The sequence below is a fragment of the Peromyscus californicus genome, unplaced genomic scaffold (assembly GCF_007827085.1).
Source record: "Peromyscus californicus insignis strain IS unplaced genomic scaffold, ASM782708v3 Scaffold_9__1_contigs__length_137607984, whole genome shotgun sequence".
NCBI lineage: Eukaryota > Metazoa > Chordata > Mammalia > Rodentia > Cricetidae > Peromyscus > Peromyscus californicus.
The window spans coordinates 135,647,803-135,666,511 of NW_026294617.1; the positions used below are offsets into that span (position 1 = coordinate 135,647,803).

Here is an 18,709-nt window from a genome sequence, read left to right on the forward strand (position 1 = left end):
CTAACATTCTCTTATCTATTCAGATAGGACTTCCCCCAAATGATCAAAGAGGCAAGGAAGGTTATTGAGAGCTGCTGGTAGTGAAAGTCCATGAGAGTATACAGCAGTGTTCAGAAGGTCAACCTATCAGAACTAAGGGTTCTGTTAGAGGAAACCATCACAAAAGGCGTTATGGAATTACTGCCTTTTGAATGAACTGGCTGGTTCTTGTTGTAAACTTCTTGTGCCATAACAGATATGATTCTCCCCATTTACCGTGCATCTCCATGTTATGAGAACATGTAATCTCACGATTGCATCTCAATCTTGGGCACAACTTTCCCAATACATTTAGGTAATTGGACAACTGTCCACAGCTGCATTTATTTTTCATTAATATATGTCTGGCTAGGGGCATTCTCCGGACAAAGGTATTTCAGCAAAGATACTTTTTTCCAAAGATAAATGCAGAGAAATAAACATTAGCTTATCTCACCCACAGATAGAAAAAAGAACCACGAACAATTAAATCCTCAACCCCTTACCTTCACCCCAGGTTATTTACACAAGACCCTAATTTAAGAGATTTACTGCTCCCATTCCTGGGATGATGTTTTAGCCATTTGCTAGATACTGAGTTAAGGCAGTTACTTCCCACTGACCCAAGGAGATTGCCTCCAGGCCAGGCAGGCAATAGGTGCCAAGCTTCTTTCTTGTGCAAATTAAGTTTTTATTCCTCCTCAGCCAGGTGCTATTCCTAGATTTTCTCCTCAGCAATTACTCTGAGTGAAAGTGCTTTTACTAACCAAATACTACATGCTCTGACATGGGTTGCTTAGCTACCTAGCATATATCCCCCTCCCTATCAAAAAGCAGTTGCAGCCGGGATGAGCAGGAAAAGTGGCGCCGCCAAAGACAGTTTACTTTCTTGTGACCTATTGACCCCTAACATTCTATCTAGCCATTTCTTTCTTTTTTTTTTTTTTTAAAGATTTATTTATCTATTATATATACAGCATGTTTGCCTGCAGGCCAGAAGAGGATGCCAGATCTCATTACAGAAGGTTGTGAGCCACCATGTGGTTGCTGGGAATTGAACTCAAGACCTCTAGAAGAGCAGTCAGAGCTCTTAACCGCTGAGCCATCTCTCCAGCCCCCTATCTAGCCATTTCTAGATTATAGTTTGAGCACATAAATTCCCTAATGATTGTAGCCTTTAGTTGACCCTACCAGGGTACTCCCCTTTAGTCACTCCCCTTTTGGGTTGTAATTGGAAGCTGACAATTAATTGCTTTATGTGTAGGTCCTTATCGCCTCTCTCTGAGACCATGAAAACTTCAAGCCTCACATGGCTTTACCAAAGAATTACTGTCTGGGTATATATACTGGTTCTCTGAGAGCACTGGGAGAATTGATGGAAAAGAACAAAGATGAGGATGGAGATGGAAAGAACTAGGTAGAATGATGAGAAAACAGCAGAAGGGACTGAGAGCAGAAGGGACTGAGAGCAGGAGGGACTGAGAGGAGCTAAGTAAGAGAGCAGAAAAGAAACTGTGTAGATAAGAATCGCCATAGAAGAATAAAGTGAATGGACTAAAGAACTCAGTGTGCTTAAATTCATTGAATATTCCTCAGATTAGAATCCTCAGCTGGCTGGGAGACTCTTCTGCGGACCCTGGGAGCAAACAATACGGGCTGGACCTAATATTGTTTGCGTTTGAAGGCCAAGTAACTTCTCTTAACTGCTATAAAGGACCCTCAGAGGCATAGACTCTCTGAGATTTCCCATAGTGTCTATTCTCATCAATTATGGCCTGGCAAAGTGTTTACTCCTATCTTGTGGCCCACTGTTCCCAACAAAACCTCCAATGAGATAGTAACACAGTCTTGAGATATTAACTAATGCAAAAAAAAGGTCCAAATCTGATTCTTTTTCTAATCAATAATAGTTATATTTTGATATTCAGCTATTTTGAGTTTGATAATGATTTTTTTATAAAGTAGTTCTTCCTTTCCTAATTATAGATAACTGTGTGGTTTGTTAATCACAACAAAACCCCTTCCCTTCATTTACCTGGAAATATGGAGACATGAAAGTGTTATCTACAACCAAAATGATGTCTCCATGCTTATGGACGATTTGTGCACAGGCTTCGATGTCAGTCAACTTCAAGGATGGGTTTGTGGGTGTTTCAATCCAAACAAGCTACAGTAATTCAGCAAACAACAGTAAGTAAAAACATATCACACATACACAAATATCTCACATACCACAACATAGAAGGCTTCTACTTCCCATGCTGGAAAGGCTTAGACAATGAAGGTGCAATGGTCAAGTTTGAATCTGAACTTTCCCTATAAGATTGGCCATTGCTCTGTAAATTCCCTTCTATCTTCCTCAAGTTCCTCATCTGCACAAAATGGTTGGTAATATTTATCTTCCAGAACAAAGCCATGGTGTCTGGAGCTTCTGTTCTCGGAGACAAATAATACAGATTGTATAAAAATATATCCTCACTCTGGGGAAGTAACTCAGTAAAGATCTTGCCTAGTGTGCATGAAGCCTGAGATCAATCCCTAGCACTTCATAAACCAGCACTTTGGGGGCTTAGGGGTGATGCCTATACTCCCAGCATTCAAGTAACAGAGGCAGACAGATCACAAGTCCAAGGTCACAGTCAGCTACACAGAGAGTCTGGAATACAAGCAACTCTACTCTACACATCCTAGAATTTTCATTAATGAGAATTATGCCCAGGATGCCAAGGACATCCTCAGAGTTAGATAACAACAAACGCACTAGAAACTCTAAACTTGGGAAAGTGCATTAGGCTGAGGAAAAGAAGTGGCAGCCATGTAGAAAGCTAGGTTCCCTGGCAGAACTCTGATTTACTGCAACCCTGTCAAGATGTGCACCCTCAACAGTTACTGAAAAGACCAAGTCAGAACTCGGTTAAATAAGGTACATCTGCTTTGAACTGTATTACTTACAGGTTTCTCTTATAAAAACTAATGACTTTTCATTATCTATATAGACAGACAAGATGTCTAGTTAAATACATTCCCTGTCTGGAAGTTCACTACTAAAAACTACTTTGAAAATCTTAATTTACTTAAAGAGCTATAAAAATGACTCCTGGGCCGGGTGGTGGTGGCGCACGCCTTTAATCCCAGCACTCGGGAGGCAGAGGCAGGCGGATCTCTGTGAGTTCGAGGCCAGCCTGGGCTACCAAGTGAGTTCCAGGAAAGGCGCAAAGCTACACAGAGAAACCCTGTCTCGAAAAACCAAAAAAAAAAAAAAAAAAAAAAAAAAAAAAAAAAAAAAAATGACTCCTGGATAAGAATAATAAATTCTCATCAAGATAATTTAAAAATGAAAACAAGTAACTAAATACAAAATAGGTTTTATATGGACTTTAAAAACTGACTACCAGAGCTGGAGAGAAGACTCAGTAATTAAGAGCATTTGTTCATGAGAAGACCAGTATTTGAATCCCAGCACCCACATGGTGGCTCCCAACCTTCTGTAATTCCAGTTCTAAGGGAGCCAATGCCCTCCACAGGTAGTAAACATACACACGGTGCACATTTGTGCATGAAAACAAAACATTCATACACACTCAAACACTCATCATATATATCTTCAAAAGCAGAGCCTGTATTTCAGGGGAAAATATATTAATTCAAGTGAATTAAAAGGCCAGCAAATAAAATCGTATGGACAAAATTTATCATACTCATGATCTGATTTCTTCCCTTGGGAAGTCTCAGATCAGCTATTTAAATAAATTCTTTTTCCTCAAGCAATATAAAAATGCAACTTCCTTGAAAACAAACCTTACTGAGTAAAAGCTGCTCTAGTGCTAATCTAGAAAGTCTCCTTTGTGTGAAGGACCTCTATCTTTTAGCATTCACTGCCACATGAGCTTGAATCTAGGCTCCTTTGTGTGAAGGATTTCTATCTTTTAGCATTCACTGCCATATGAGCTTGGGTACAAGTTTAACGCTTTAATCCTTAACAGAGTTAGAAAGGTTCACTCATAAAAGACACTGGCCTTTCACTCCTGCAGAATTTAAATGAGGTCCCCAAATACCACATCTGCTATTCAGGCACAAATACCTTCCACAGCACACAAGCTTCCCAGGGCTGAGATCAAAGTCCCTGGGCTGAGGGGGTCTATGATCTTTGAACGATGTTATGCTTTGATAGCTTGGTATGTCTGAGAACTATGCACTCTTGAATTTAAATTTTTTACAAAAAAAAAAATTGGGTGGAGCCGAGAGATTAAACCCACACTAGCTTCTAATATAATGCACACACACAAAAAATTAAACTTATTCTTAGAACACTGACCTGCCCCTAAAGGACAGGGGTCACTTTTAAAAGGCCATGCCTCCCTACTACTCTCTCTGGGACAGAATTAAGAAGCAGGTTGTGCTATGGCTAACAGTGGTTCCTAATTTATGGGACTTGATTCATTCATGTTCTTTGTCGTGTATACAACATTGAACTAAAATCATATGATATGAAACTTCCTAAAAAACCCACCAAACTTATAAAAGTCTGGTATTTCCTTTGTTCTTGGGATTGCTGTGGGGATTTACTTCAAAGAGGCTCCCTTGGCTTCCCCTACCATCCCTCTCACGGCAGTCATCTATCACTGTGTGTCTTTCTCTGCCTCTCCCCTTCTCATTCTCATGTGAACATGTGTAGGTCTATACATGAAAATTCAGGTGCCTATGGAGGACAGAGGCATCAAATCCCTTGGAGCTGAAGTTACAGGCAGTTATGGGCCACCCAATGTAGATGCTGGGAACCAAATTCAGGTACCCTGGCAAGAGCAGCACATACTCTTAACCACTGAAACATTTTTCCAGCCCAGCCCGCCTCCAAATTTTAAAGGGAAGTCTTTCCTTCCTTTCAAGGCCCTGTTATGTGGTTTTTAATATATTGTGGCATTTTTTTGTCTAATACTCTTTTCTTCCCACCTACCTCAAGGCCCAATTGAAATTCCACTTCAGAATTTGCATGTGCACTCCAGATAATTATGTTTTCAAGCCATGGAGACTCTAGCCTATATCAATCTCAGTATTTCCAACAGCTTCAATAAAATGTTATTTGGATTTATATTACATCCTCTAGTAAGCAGAAAGGATGTAAGTAAAACATCATGGGGAAAACAGAATCAAAAGCCAGCTGGTTACCTTGGTTCGTGGTGTAATTGCTGCCTCTAGCAATTTGTTATTGGAACACTCCACAAAAGAAACCTTCAGTCCAAATTCAGATGCCACTCTCCTGAAGTACCTGTTGGTGCCTGAGGCAGAAGACAGTCAAATAATATGCAGAGAATACAATGTGAGGTAATGTCTGCTCTTTGCAGACCTCCCCAATCCCAAATGAGAACTCTCAAAAAAAAAAAAAAAAATTCAGCTGAAAGCAAGTTCAGTGTAGCTAAGTAGCATGGCTATCTGACATGCCACAGAGCCAATTAAAATTGATACACACAAGTGGCAAGAAGCAGAACCATTTCTCAAACTCGCCTTTCTCTACTCCTCTAACATGGAGCAGCTTCCTGACACAGTGTCTTCTGCTGGGGATGTCTTTCTGTGTGCTGCGAATGTGTTGTTCTGATTGATTGATAAATAAAATGCTGACTGGCCAGTAGTCAGGCAGGAAGCAGTGTAGGCGGGATAAGCAGAGAGGAGAATTCGGGGAAGTGGAAGGCTGAATCAGGAGATGCTGCCAGCCACTGCCACCATGAGAAGTAAGATGTGAAGAACCAGTAAGCCACAAGCCACGTGGCAACTTATAGATTAATAGAAATGGGTTAATTTAAGATATAAGAACTAGATAGCAAGAAGCCTGCCATAGCCATACAGTTTTTAAGTAATATAAGTCTCTGTGTGTTTACTTGGGTCTGAGCAGCTGTGGGCCCAAGCAGGACTGGAGAAAACTCCAGTTACAAATGGCACCCAACAACTTGAGTTTCCACCTAAAACCTGAGAAAGAAGATTCTAAAACGGAGCTAAAAACAGCTTCCTAGTTGTCTCTCTCAAGTTAACAGCAGCCTGCAGGCTTGAGCTACTCTATAGCAGGTTTGTGGCATGCAGGCTTGACCTACAACATGGTGGGAATGAGGCCTCTGCAAGCTGCACATTACACTGCATGGTGGATTTAGCCTTTGCTAGTACAAAGGAAAAAAAAAAGTTTCTGGGCTACATGCTGCTTGGATAGAACCATAGACCCACTGCTTCTGAGAGTTGATGGTACACATGGCTCCCAGACCCAGAGCTGGCAGTAAATGTACCACCACCATGTTGGGAAGCTGAGTTGGGTGGAGCCAGTAGGCAAGGCTTCTGCTTCAGTACTAGCTGCTGCAGTTTAAAGCAATAGGTTCACAATAAGACAGATTCAGATGGAATAATTTACAATGTGTGTAAAAATGTACGTAGGCTTGGAAGAGAGAAAAAAGTAATACATGCAGTTATATAAAGAATTAGATAGTTTTAAAAAATAAAGTGTTGGGGGCTGGAGAGATGGCTCAGAGGTTAAGAGCACTGCCTGCTCTTCCAGAGGTCCTGAGTTCAATTCCCAGCAACCACATGGTGGCTCACAACCATCTATAATGAGATCTGGCGCCCTCTTCTGGCATGCAGTCATACATGCTGAATACATAATAAATAAATAAATAAATAAATAAATAAATGTTTAAAAAAATTAAAGTCTTTAAAGACAAAGTAAAAGTAATATAAAAAATAAGCCAAGTAGAGATGGATATCACACAGAGAATCTGGACTGTGTTGTTTTTGGGATTTTTCACTCCAGAGAGATATTTGATTGTAAAGGCTGTTGAGTTAAACCAATATGTATATTTTAAAGGTTTCTTGACTTCAAAATTTGGATCTAAGGATATGTTACTTTGGAAAGGATGTTCTGCTTTTGTTTCCACAGAAAGCAAGAGGCTATGGATTTGTTCCAGATTAAGATACATCAGGTTTGACCAGCCAAGACCCCCTGAAAGGTCTCCGATGACACCATGGCCCAGATGATCCAACATCCAGAACGGTTTCAAGTCAACTGGCTCAGACAATACAGCATCATGGACTACTCCATAATCCTAAAATTTTCTTTGTGTCCCCAAAAGAATACAGTGCCCTCATCCAGCAGGAAGTAGTATGAGAAGCTATGCCCAAATTCCCAAATATACCAAGCTGGCTTTGGAGATGGAATTGGCTCATTCCTTCTCTAAATCCAAGCATATTTGCTAAAAGAAAAGGTTGAGAGATTCTTCTGTTCTATATCAGAAGAGCCCTCTGGTGTGGGACAGAGAAAAACCAACATTTTTATTTAAAGCAGGTTGATTATAAATGCAATCTCTTTCTAAAGAAGAAAACGGGATAGTATAGATATATAGGATAAAAGGGTAGATTAATAAACCTACTTTTAAAGAACAAAAACTTGTTTATAAATGTTTTACATTGCTATGGATTTTAGTTTATTGATACAAGTTTAAACTTAATTTTGTTATACTGTATATATATTTCTATTATTGTTTGAGGTATTATGTTTATATAACTCATTTAGATTATAATGGATAATTTAAAAATACAGATTAATAAGTAGTCTTCTATGATAGTCAAACTTATAGTCGTGTTAAGTTTTCTAGGTATACATAGATATAATTCAATTAGGCAGGTAATCTTCAAACACTTCAAAGACCTACAGAATACAGCATTTAAAATGTTGTAAAAATTTAGACTTTCTGGACAGTGAGACACGTCTGCTCCTGGCAGCACTGATTTACTTCAAAGAGGAGGATGGGCATTGAAGATACTCTATATGGAGTTTATCTTCTTCTTGGCAAAAATAACCATTTGGGCAAGAAACTGTTCTTGCCTGAACTGCTTGATTGACTGGACATGCAGGATCCATAGGAAGGTGACCACTGAACTTTGCTTGGCAAAATGGTCCTTCAGGTTCCTGCTTTGCAGAGGGAACTGCCAGACATTCTACAGGACACAGAGAAAAGTGACTGAAAGACTCTAGGCTTGTGGGCTGAAGACAGATGCCCCAACTTTACAGAGGAACTTTGGATGACTGTCCAGGCTGCCAGCTGTCTCTGTCTACTCTCATAAGCCTACCGAAAGTTGCTTGTGTCCTTCTCCCATTTCTCAGGTAATATTATATCCTTCTGAGGTCTTTGATGTAGTTGAAGACTAGATAGTTATAATTTCCTTAGTTATGATAAAAGATAAGTTAGATATAAAACCTTAGACTCACAAATATAGGATAGATAGGATATCATCTTTGATTTTGCCAGATGCAAATAGACTAGATATTATAAATATAATTCTTGCTTGATAACTGTTTTGTTATATATAATTTTACTATGTTAAAGGTAAAACATTCCTTTTTGAAAAAAAAAAGAAAAGGGGAAGTACTGGGGATGTCTTTCTGTATGCGGTGAATGTATTGCTCTGACTGATTGATAAATAAAACACTGATTGGCCAGTAGCCAGGCAGGAAATATAGTATAGGCAGGATAAGCTGAGAGGAGAATTCTGGGAAGTGGAAGGTTGAGTTAGGAGATGCTGCCAGCCACAGCCACCATGAGAAGATGCAAAGTACTGGTAAGCCACAAGCCACATGGCAATTTATAGATGAATAGAAATGGGTTAATTTAAGATGTAAGAGCTAGATAGCAAGAAGCCTGCCATGGCCATACAGTTTATAAGTAATATAAGTCTCTGTGTGTTTACTTGGGTCTGAGCGGCTGTGGGCCCAAGCGGGACTGGAGAAAACTCCAGCTCAGTCTTCTGTAGAAATCTCTGCACGTACAAGCTGTATGTTTCAGATAGGGACTTGGTTCCAACAGTCCCAACTGATACATCTACAACACAATTCTTGCACTCAAGGCTCAGTAATCATTACAGAAGGGTGGGGATAGTAAGAGCCAGAGGAACAGAACGTTTATTGTGAGACTGTGCTTCCTAGAAATGTTGAGAGGCTAAACTCCTGAAATCTCATCAACATAGCTACCTAACCAAGACCTGAACAACAATGAAACCAATGGACATGTTAACATAGGAAGGGAAAACCCATGAGGCCTTAGACAAAGAACTACAGACAACTGGAAATGCTGAGAGTGGGAGAAATGGTCTTCATAAACATACAGGTAACATTATATGGACTGAGAAAGTTGTATTTATGTATTTAGGAATACATATACACATACATATATGTGTGTGTGTGTGTGTGTGTGTGTGTGTGTGTGTGTGTAACAATAATCAAAGAAAAAGAGACCATGAGAGAGTACATATGGAGGGTTGTGTGTGTGCATGGGAAAACTTGAAGGGAGGAAAAGGAAAACGATGTAATTATATTATAATTTTTAAAAAATGTATTAAAAATGACAGAGTCTCCCTGTAGCCCAGTTGACATCAAAATCAAGCTGGCCAATTCATGGCAATTCTGCTTAGCCTCCTGAGTGCTAGGATCATAGGCACAAGTGACTGTTAACAGTTTCTTCATAGTACTCAAGTCTAAAAGCATCACTAGTGAGACGCACAGGTTAAAGACTGGCCACCAAGAATGGCAACCTGAGCTTGATATCAGGACCTACATGGTGGAAGAAGAGAATTAACTCTCAGAAATCGTTCTATGGTGTTCATTGGCACAATGTGGCATCTCAGCATGCCTGGTACAATGTATGTGTGTTGTGCATTCAGAAGGCTGATCAAGTCCTATATCCTTATTCCAACTCTTAAACACAATCCTTATTAGACAATCTCCTACAGGCACTTCTGGAACACAGAGTCTGAAACCATGGAGGTGCCTACTATACCTTAGAAAGAACATACTCGCCAAAACTGGCAATGGTGCTCATGTAACTCAAGGCTCATTGCTATCTTTGTACCAGTGGCACACACTGCGGATGAGAGGGCACCTACCTCCATACACTTCATCCATGCAAATGACTTCATCTCCAGCTTTTAACAGATGGGTAATCGTAGTGGTGGCAGCTAGCCCTGAAGCAAAGGCCAAACCTACCATAAAAAGCAAATTCAAGTAAGCTTAAAAAACAAACAAAAAAGCAAACAAAAACCAAAAACCAAAACCTTAGCAAGAACCTAGCGCCATCTGCACCGTCGTTCCCCTGGCTGACTGAGTCACTGCTACTACTCCTCAGAGGTCCTCTAATTAATGTTACAATACCCCTTTATGTTTGAAAAATAAAAATTTTAGAACACTATGTATTTATACACACACAAGCATACACACACACACACACACACACACGATAGATATTGAGACTTTATTCTTTATTACTCTGCTCATATAGCATCATTTTTATTGAAAATACAAAGATGACTTCACCAGAACTCACTCCCAGGACCTTTTCTGGGGTGTAAATTCCTTCCCTCTGAGAGCATATTATCAAGGATTTTGGGTTTGGTGAATGAGCAATAGCGACAGCCTGAGATGAAGGCTGTAATAAGCTCTGCCATTCTGCTCTGTCCCTATTTATTTACTGCTAACTGGTAAGGACACACATGCATATACCAACTGAAGAACAAAGCCAAAGGATTCACTGTTTTAGGAAAACGGGAGTTTGGAATGAGAGGATCTCTATTTCTACCTTCTGTGCTTCTGTGGTCCCTAGACACCTAAAGAGAATCCACCTTTCATTGTAGATATAAGTCTCTTACTGTGTTTTGCCCCGTCCAGAGCGGCCACTGCTTTTTCCAAGCAGTTCCTTGTGGGATTTCCAGAGCGGCCATATACAAAACCCTGAAAATAAGAAGGGAAGGAGGAGGAAGAGGATTTATTCATCATCTTAAGATCTCTTGATTAGTATCAGAGCCCAATGAAGACATGGTCCCACCATAATGATTTTCTATTACCTAGCCATGGCACATTTTGATATAAGATGTAAGTGTGGCATCATCGTGGCTATGGCAGCATGGAGAGCTTAAAGGATGACCAAAAGGGGAACTGGAGAGATGGCTAAGAGGTTAAGGATGCTTACTACTCTTTCAGAGGACCTAGGTTCAATTCCAAGAACCCACATGTCAGCTCACTAGGTCTGGATCACTAGTTTCAACGGATATGATGCCTTCTTCTGGCCTCCACAGGCACTGCATGCATGTGGTATACAGACAGAAACACATGCAGACAAAACACCTATACACATAAAATAAAAATGAGTAAGAATGATGTACTTACCATGGGTTGGAATGATGTTCCTGCCATTTACTAGCTTGGTACTACTAGGTAAAGGACTCAACATTCTAACAGTCAATTTGGAGATGGGAAAAAATACAGGTCTAATTGCAAAATTGTGAGGATGAAATAGAGTAAGGCATACATTCCCTGTATATTCCTCAACATGTTCTAACCACTATATAGGTGGCAGTTCTTTTTTTTTTTCTTTATTAAGAAATTTTCTACTCATTCCACATACTATCCACAGATCCCCTTTTCTCCCTCCTCCCACCCCCCAGCCCTCTTTCCCAAGCCACATCCCCCAAATCGAGGTCTCCCATGGGGAGTCAGCAGAGCCCAGCACACTGAGCCTAGGCAGGTCCAAGCCCCTTCCCACTGCACCAAGGCTGTGCAAGGTGTCACACCACAGGCACCGGATTCCAGAAGCCTGCCCATAGACCAGGGACAGATCCCGATCCCCCTGCCTGGGTGCCCCCAAACAGTTCTAGCCAAACAACCATCTTCCATATCCAGAGGGCCTAGTCCAGTCCCATGGGGGCTCCACAGCCACCAGTCCACAGTTCATGGGTGCTGTGGATGATTGATTGATAAATAAAACACTGATTGGCCAGCAGCCAGGCAGGAAGTATAGGTGGGACTAGCAGAGAGGAGAATTGTAGGAAGTAGAAGGCTGAGGCAGAGAGACGCTGCCAGACGCTGCCATGAGAAGACGTTAAGATACCGGTAAGCCACGAGCCACGTGGCAACTAATAGATTAATAGAAATGGGTTAATTTAAGATATAAGAACTAGATAACAAGAAGCCTGCTGTGGCCATATAGTTTGTAAGCAATATAAGTCTCTCTGTGTTTACTTGGTTGGGTCTGAGCAGCTGTGGGACTGGTGGGTGAGAGAGATTTGTCCTGACTGTGGGCCAGGCAGGACCAGGAAAACTCTAGCTACACATGGGCTTCCACTAGTGTGGCTGGTCATCTCTGCACGTCCTCCCATCATGATCTCGACGTCCCTCACCTGCAGTATCTCTCCTCTTTCTCATCAATTGGATTCCCAGAGCTCAGCCTGATGTCTGGCCATGGATCTCTGTATCTGCCTCCATCAGTCTAGGTGGCGGTTCTTAACATTGGCATGGTGTTGCAATTACATTAGCCTCACCCTTTCCTTATAAGATGGGCGTATTAGGAAAAGGGAATGGCACGAATCTAACCTGTGCTTCTCTTCCCAAGATAGAAGTGATGCAGGTTCATTTAGCACACAAGAGGGCTGACTGAGTCATTCAAGTTCTCAGGGTTCAGATCTTAACCCTATAAAAATGACTCAACACAAAAGGAGGAAGCAATTTTCAGTGAACATCCTCCATAAGTTGCTTCATAAAATCTTGTGTCAGGCTCCCTTTATACTTAAGTTTATCCCTTTATATTTAATTTTTACCTAATCATTTTATTTAGCCTTGTGACCTACTTGAAGAAAAGTGAAGCCAAATGTTGTAAGACCTGGGGAATGTGAGGGTTAGAATCAATCCTAGGCTCTGAGCTGGTGTGATCGCACACATCTGCAATCCCAGTAAAGGCAAAGTCTGATCCGTGAGTTGAAGGCCAGCCTGGGCTCCTTAAAGACAGACTGTCTCAAACAATTTAAAACATCCTACACATTTCTCTCCTTGGTTTATACAGCACATCACTACTTACAACCTTGTTTCAGACTCGGAAGCTTCTAGTATTAGTAATAATAATTTTAAAAGTTTTACCCTGATTAGATAAACTGGGCACACAGAGTTCACAGGGCTCCAGCTGTCTTCAACACCCACCACTGTCCCTGGCTGCTAAACTCATCAAACCTCCTCCAAAACACTTGGTTCCTAGAACAGCCCCATGCTGCCATAAATATTCATAAGCATGCAGATGTCTAACATCCAGGGTAGGAGAACTTATTTCGTTGGCAAATTACCTTGTGCATTCCATGGCTTTTCAAATGGAACTAAAGATTTCTGATACTTCTTATTGCTACAGTGTCATTTATCTTTTGGAGATTCTGAGCACATACTGGATTTAACTGCCCCTGCTTGCTCTCTGAACCATTTAAACATTAATACCATACCCAAACACTCAATTTCTACACACTGTTCCATACAGGCAGCAGGCCTACATAGGAGGGCCCCACCACTTGCTTGGAGGAGGTAGTGTTTGAGTTTTGAATGCAAGTCACCAGTTAGGAGTATCCTAACCTGCTATAGTGATGCCTTTGGAACTTTGCCTCACAGAACAAGGGCTGTTTATAAGAATTTTACCTGACTTACAACATACAAAGGTAGTTTCCAGAACAGTCAAGACCTGGGAACATGCTGCAATTGCTTTACTGTTGTCCTCTGAACCTCAGGAGACTTTTAAAATATCTAGTAAGCCATCAAAAAGGAAGATGCCATGAGATTCACAAGACTGCATATTTCAGGCGTTACTGGTCACTTGTGTTTGAGTCTGGGTCAGTTTCCTTTTCTATAAAAATGATTTAATACCTACCCCCTGACCTGGCTGTTGTAGTCAAATTGGAAATAGCAAGACATGAAGACTGCAAATACCAAAGTACTTCTGAGTAATGAGTGTGTACCACAGAGTTTTTAACAGCAGTAGCTCATGTGGTGTGTTCTATAATTCTATAATTATCCCAGTTTACACAGGGTCAACTCAAGGCTAGGATGGGTTAAATAGCGTCTTCCAGGTTACCCAGACAGAAGAGCTGATGTAAGAATTAAAACCCCTGTACTCTTAATCACAAAGCCACACTGCATAGATCAGTGGTTCTCAACTTGTTGTGGTGACCCCCAACCACTAAATTATTTTTGCTGCTATTTCATAGCTGCAATTTTGCTACTGTTAATGAACTGCAATGTAAATACCAGATGAGACCCTTGGGAAAGGATCATCATGACCCATGGGTTGAGAACCACTGTCTTAGATGATGAAATGGCTTAAACTATTACTTATCACAGCTATAATGTAGCACCATGCAGTCAGGTGCAGAAGAGAGGGTTCAAGATAAATTAAAGGTAGCTTCATTGCTCATGAGCCTTGGCGACCCTAGGTTACTTTAGTGCTGGTAATCCTCTATCTCCTCTATCTCAATCTGAATACTAAGACCTTAGTTTGGGCTTGGTTCCTTCTTGTTAACATTGGATGAGACTACATGTAACACATAGACTCTAACTATGCACACACAGGAACTGATCTTAAATCTCTAAGACTTTCATTATTTAGTGTGTGTGTTTGAGTGTGAATGTATGTGTGTGTGTGTGTGTGTGTGTGTGTGTGTGTGTGTGTGTGTGTGTGTGTGTGTGTGTAGGTCAGAGGACACTGCAGGAGCTGGTTCTCTCCTTCCACCATATAGATTATAGAATTGAACTAAGGTGGTCAGGTTTGGTGACAAGCACCTTTACCTGCTGTGATAAAACACCACAAACAAAAGCAATTTCACTTCCATGTAACTGGTTTATCATGAAAAGCAGATAGGGCAGGAGCCTGGAGGTGAGAGCTGATGCAAATGCTATGGAGAAGTGCTCCTTACTGGCTTGCTCACCCCACTTTCTTATAGAACTCAGAATCACCAGCATGGGGGTAGGGAGGGCCCCCCACTCACAGTGGACTGGGCCCTCCCCCATCAGTCACTAATTAGGAGAATGCCCTACGGGTCTGCCTGCTTACAGCCTAATCATCACAGCCTAATCTTCTAGAGGCACTTTCTCAATTGAGGTCCCCTCCTCTCAGACTATAGCTTGTGTCAAGTTGATATAAAACTAGTCAGCACACCTGCTGAGCCATCTCACCAGTCCAAGGCCCTTCATTTTTCCAAGGGGGACTGGCTTCGTTGCTACAGAAGTCACCAAATTACAACTCTGATTTTTAACTGAAAATCGCAGAGACCACCCACGTGTCCCGAGCGCTCGGGCAGTCCGCCGGGGCTCCCTGCTCGCCCTGCCCACCCTGCTCGCCCTGCCCGCCCTGCCGCTCACCGAGGACTGGCCTGGCGAGTCCTGCTTGAAAGTGGTGGCCAGCGAGATGGGTATCACCAGGGCGCGTGAATTCCACTGCTCGGGCTCCTGTCCCACGTGAATGGCCTGAGTGGCAAAGTGCTGGAAGTTGGGCAGGTAGCCGCTAGGGGAGGCGTTCTTTTGCATGTTGGCGCCGGGAAGATCAGGACTTTGCCAAATATGAGACCAACTGGAGTCTTTCCGAGCTTCGCGCTTATATCCAGGGAGGGGCGGGTCCGACGCGGCCAATCAGCGCGGGTCCCGAAGCAAAGCCATTGTCCATTGGGCGGCAGGGGAGGAGTTGCCCGGAGTGCCCCTGCCCCGCCTCCAGGTGGCGCCCACGTGGTGAGCAATCGGGCTGGGACAAACCTCAACAGCAGAGGCTGCAGCACAGAGCCCAGATGCACCCTTTGTCCTCAGGGTAGAGACCCCAGTGCGGGCCTCCTCCCGCCGCCTTGCGGGACCCCAAGTGCTGGTGTCAAGCAGAGGTGATCCGGGGACCTCTGGAGCTGCTTCCCCAGCGCCTGTGGGCCTACCCTCGCCAAGATCAGGCTTTCAGGAGGAAGCTTTGCTTCCAAAAGACACCAGCCTTGACCTAATTTTACACCATGTCAGGGAACTAGGGAGTTTAAGGCGTTTCCATTTCTCGGAAACCTAACCTAAAACTCTGAAACACTGTAGAACAAATTTAGACGGCATTAAGGAACAACTTTTAAAAAACGTTTTTAAACAACTTTTTAAAAAGCAAGGGTTTGGAAAAGGCAAACACAGTCCATTTGCTTTTCAAATTAGCTTCAGAGACAGTCACCCTCCAGCACCAAGTGTGAGAGGCTGGAGGCCAAGGGAAACCATGCCCACAGGGAAGCAGACTGTTTCTGAAACCAATGGGTTGCGATGCCTATTTGATTACTATTTCTCCTTTTAAAATATGTTCTCAACCTGAACACTGAACACATTTCAAAGATTATGCATATATGTGGGTATCTTTTAAATTTTTTTGAAGTTATGTGTATGTCTGTGCACCACATGCATTCTACAGAAGTCAGGAAGGACGTTAGGTCCCCTGGACCTGCAAGCTATAAACAGATGGGCTCGACATGTGAGTGCTGGGGAACAAACCCGAGTCCTCTTGAAGAGCAACCAGTGCTCTTAACAGCTGAGCCATCTCTACAGCCTTGTGGTACATTTTGGTGTGACCACACAGAACAGGTGGGGGCAGAATAGCCTGAAACAGTTCAGATTCCAGTTCTAAGTAGACTTGATAAACCCTGGGTTACACAAATGTGTGTGGTGCATGCGTGGAGGTCAGTCTCCAACCAACCTGCCGAGGCAGAGTCTCTCTGCACTGCTCGCTCCAGGCTTGCCCACCAGGAGCTTCAGCTGATTCTATCTCCGCCTCCTACAGTAGGAGTGCTGGTACAGGTGCACAGTACCGCTAAGGTGGGTGGGATCGAACACAGAGCGTCAGGCTGTGTGGCAAGCGTTTTTACCCACTGAGCCATCTTTCCACCTGACATTTTCTTTAGCTTCTCTCTGTCATAGAGAGTTCTTTGAAAAGTGGCCCCTTGCTGGGTGGTGGTGCACGCTTTACTCCTAGCACTTGGGAGGCAAAGGCAGGCTGATGTCAGTGAGTTCGTTTGTGGCCAGCCTGGTCTACAGAGTGAGTTCCAGAACAGCCAGCGCTACACAGAGAAACCCTGCCTTGAAAAACCAGTCCAAAAAAAAAAAAAAAAAAAAAAGAAAAAGAAAGAAAAATATGGCCCCTATACAGAGCCTCTAAATGAGGCCTCTGATAAAAATGAGAGGAGGCTGCAGGATGGCAGCCCCAGATTTAACTTCTCTATTCAGCAGTGTCTCTCTCAGACGTCATCATATATGTGTGCAAAGGTGACTACAAAACTCTCAGCTATAATGAAAAGCAGATTAACTACCCATCCTTCAGAGCCCAATAGCTAGTTCTGTGATAGACTCATGAAGTGGCCAATGAGCAGAAGAGTTGAAGAGAACTGGCATGACCATTTCCAAGACAGCAAAGGAAACTGCAAAACAGTGTGTGAATTCAGGAGCACATACTATGCTACACGATCTTTAAATACATGTGTTGTTTGACATCTGAAACAACCGTGGTAGCAGAAATCATAGATCTACAGGGGAAAATGAATTCCTTTACACTTCATATACATAAAGTAAAATAAATCTTTTTATTTTCTTTTTCTTCTTTGGCTTTTTGAGACAGGGTCTTGCACTACCCCTTGCAAACCTCAAACTCATGGTAATCCTTACTGCATCCAACCAGAAAAACCTTTTTAAGTGAATGAGTGATGGCCACTTTAAATACAGTAAATGTCCTCTGAATGCTTATTTTTCACTTAGAGCAGGTTGCAAACAACATCATGAAATTATCACTACACTTCTAAGCCATGGATTCTTCTTGGGAATGAGATTCGGGAAGCACACATGTTCTTTCCTTCTTTTTACTTTATTTTTGTGGTTGTTGTATGTTTGGAGACAAGGTCTCAGGTTTCTCAAAGCTGGCCTCAAACTGGCCTTGTAGCAGAGGATGATGTGGAATTTGCTCCTCCTACCTCCAGTGTGCACCATCATGCTTAGTCCATGTGCTGCTGGAGACTGAGCCCAAGGCTTCCTGCCTGCTGGGCAAGTATTCTTTCTTCTGAGAATCATCCCCAGCACCACCTATAATATTTTTTTAAACCAGTAGGAAAAGAAACATTGTATTTTTAATAGGAAATAATTAAAAATAGCATCTTTTGAGACTAAGAAAGTTTAAAAACTTAGTCAATGGCTGTCAGGCTTTGTTTCAAGGCTGACTACAGAGAAGCTAAGTGATTCACTCATAGTTGTGGAAAGGAATTGGAGTTCAAGTTCATCTCAACTAGCTACATGGTAAGTTCCAGGCCAACCTGGGCTGCATGAGACCCTGTCTCAAAAAAGAAAAGAGAAGCCAGGGTGGCACACACCTTTAATCCCAGCAGTCTCTGTGAGTTTGAGACCAGTCTGATCTACAGAGTGAGTTCCAGGACAGCAAAGCCAGGGCTGCAAAGAGAGAGCTATTAAAAAAAAAAAAAAAAGACAGCAAAAGTGAATAGATAGAAAATGGCCAAGATGAACTTCTAATTGTCTCATTTGTGGGGGGAGGGGCTGTTCCATTGGTAGAGCATGCTGGCCTTGAGTCCAGTATGCCTGCTTGGCTTTCCAAGTGCTGGGGTGACAGACCTGAACAGGGTACACTGCCAGCCATTTCCTCTCTGAATGGCAATGTCACCATCCTGTGTTTGTGTCATTCTCTCTTAAATCCCCACTCTGGAATTCCCTTCCTCACTCTCTTCTTGCCATCTTTACAGAAAAGGTGATGTGAACTGACTCAGTTTCCCCATTGCATCCCAGTTTCCGCAACACCCTTGGTGCTTTTCTTCTATGAACAGATAGGTATATGTCCACAGTAGTAATTACACCATGGAAGCCATT

General features: G+C 42.3%; 1 protein-coding gene across 3 annotated transcripts in view; it reads right to left on the reverse strand.

Moving 5' to 3' along the window:
- Positions 1 to 16,859, reverse strand: part of Cth (cystathionine gamma-lyase) — a 40,215-nt gene extending 23,356 nt beyond the window's left edge. The window contains exons 1-5 of one of the 3 annotated variants that reach the window (XM_052730465.1): positions 15,206 to 16,859; positions 10,690 to 10,771; positions 9,931 to 10,026; positions 5,185 to 5,294; positions 2,054 to 2,185 (exon numbers count right to left, since the gene is read on the reverse strand). In XM_052730465.1, the coding sequence (XP_052586425.1) occupies positions 2,054 to 2,185; positions 5,185 to 5,294; positions 9,931 to 10,026; positions 10,690 to 10,771; positions 15,206 to 15,370 (585 nt within the window). In that variant the 5' untranslated portion in view covers positions 15,371 to 16,859. Of the gene's footprint in view, positions 1 to 2,053; positions 2,186 to 5,184; positions 5,295 to 9,930; positions 10,027 to 10,689; positions 10,772 to 11,009; positions 11,171 to 11,206; positions 11,404 to 15,205 lie in introns of those variants that run through there. The other 2 variants (XM_052730467.1, XM_052730466.1) reach the window with 2 other exon arrangements.
- Positions 16,860 to 18,709: the final 1,850 nt, after the last annotated feature.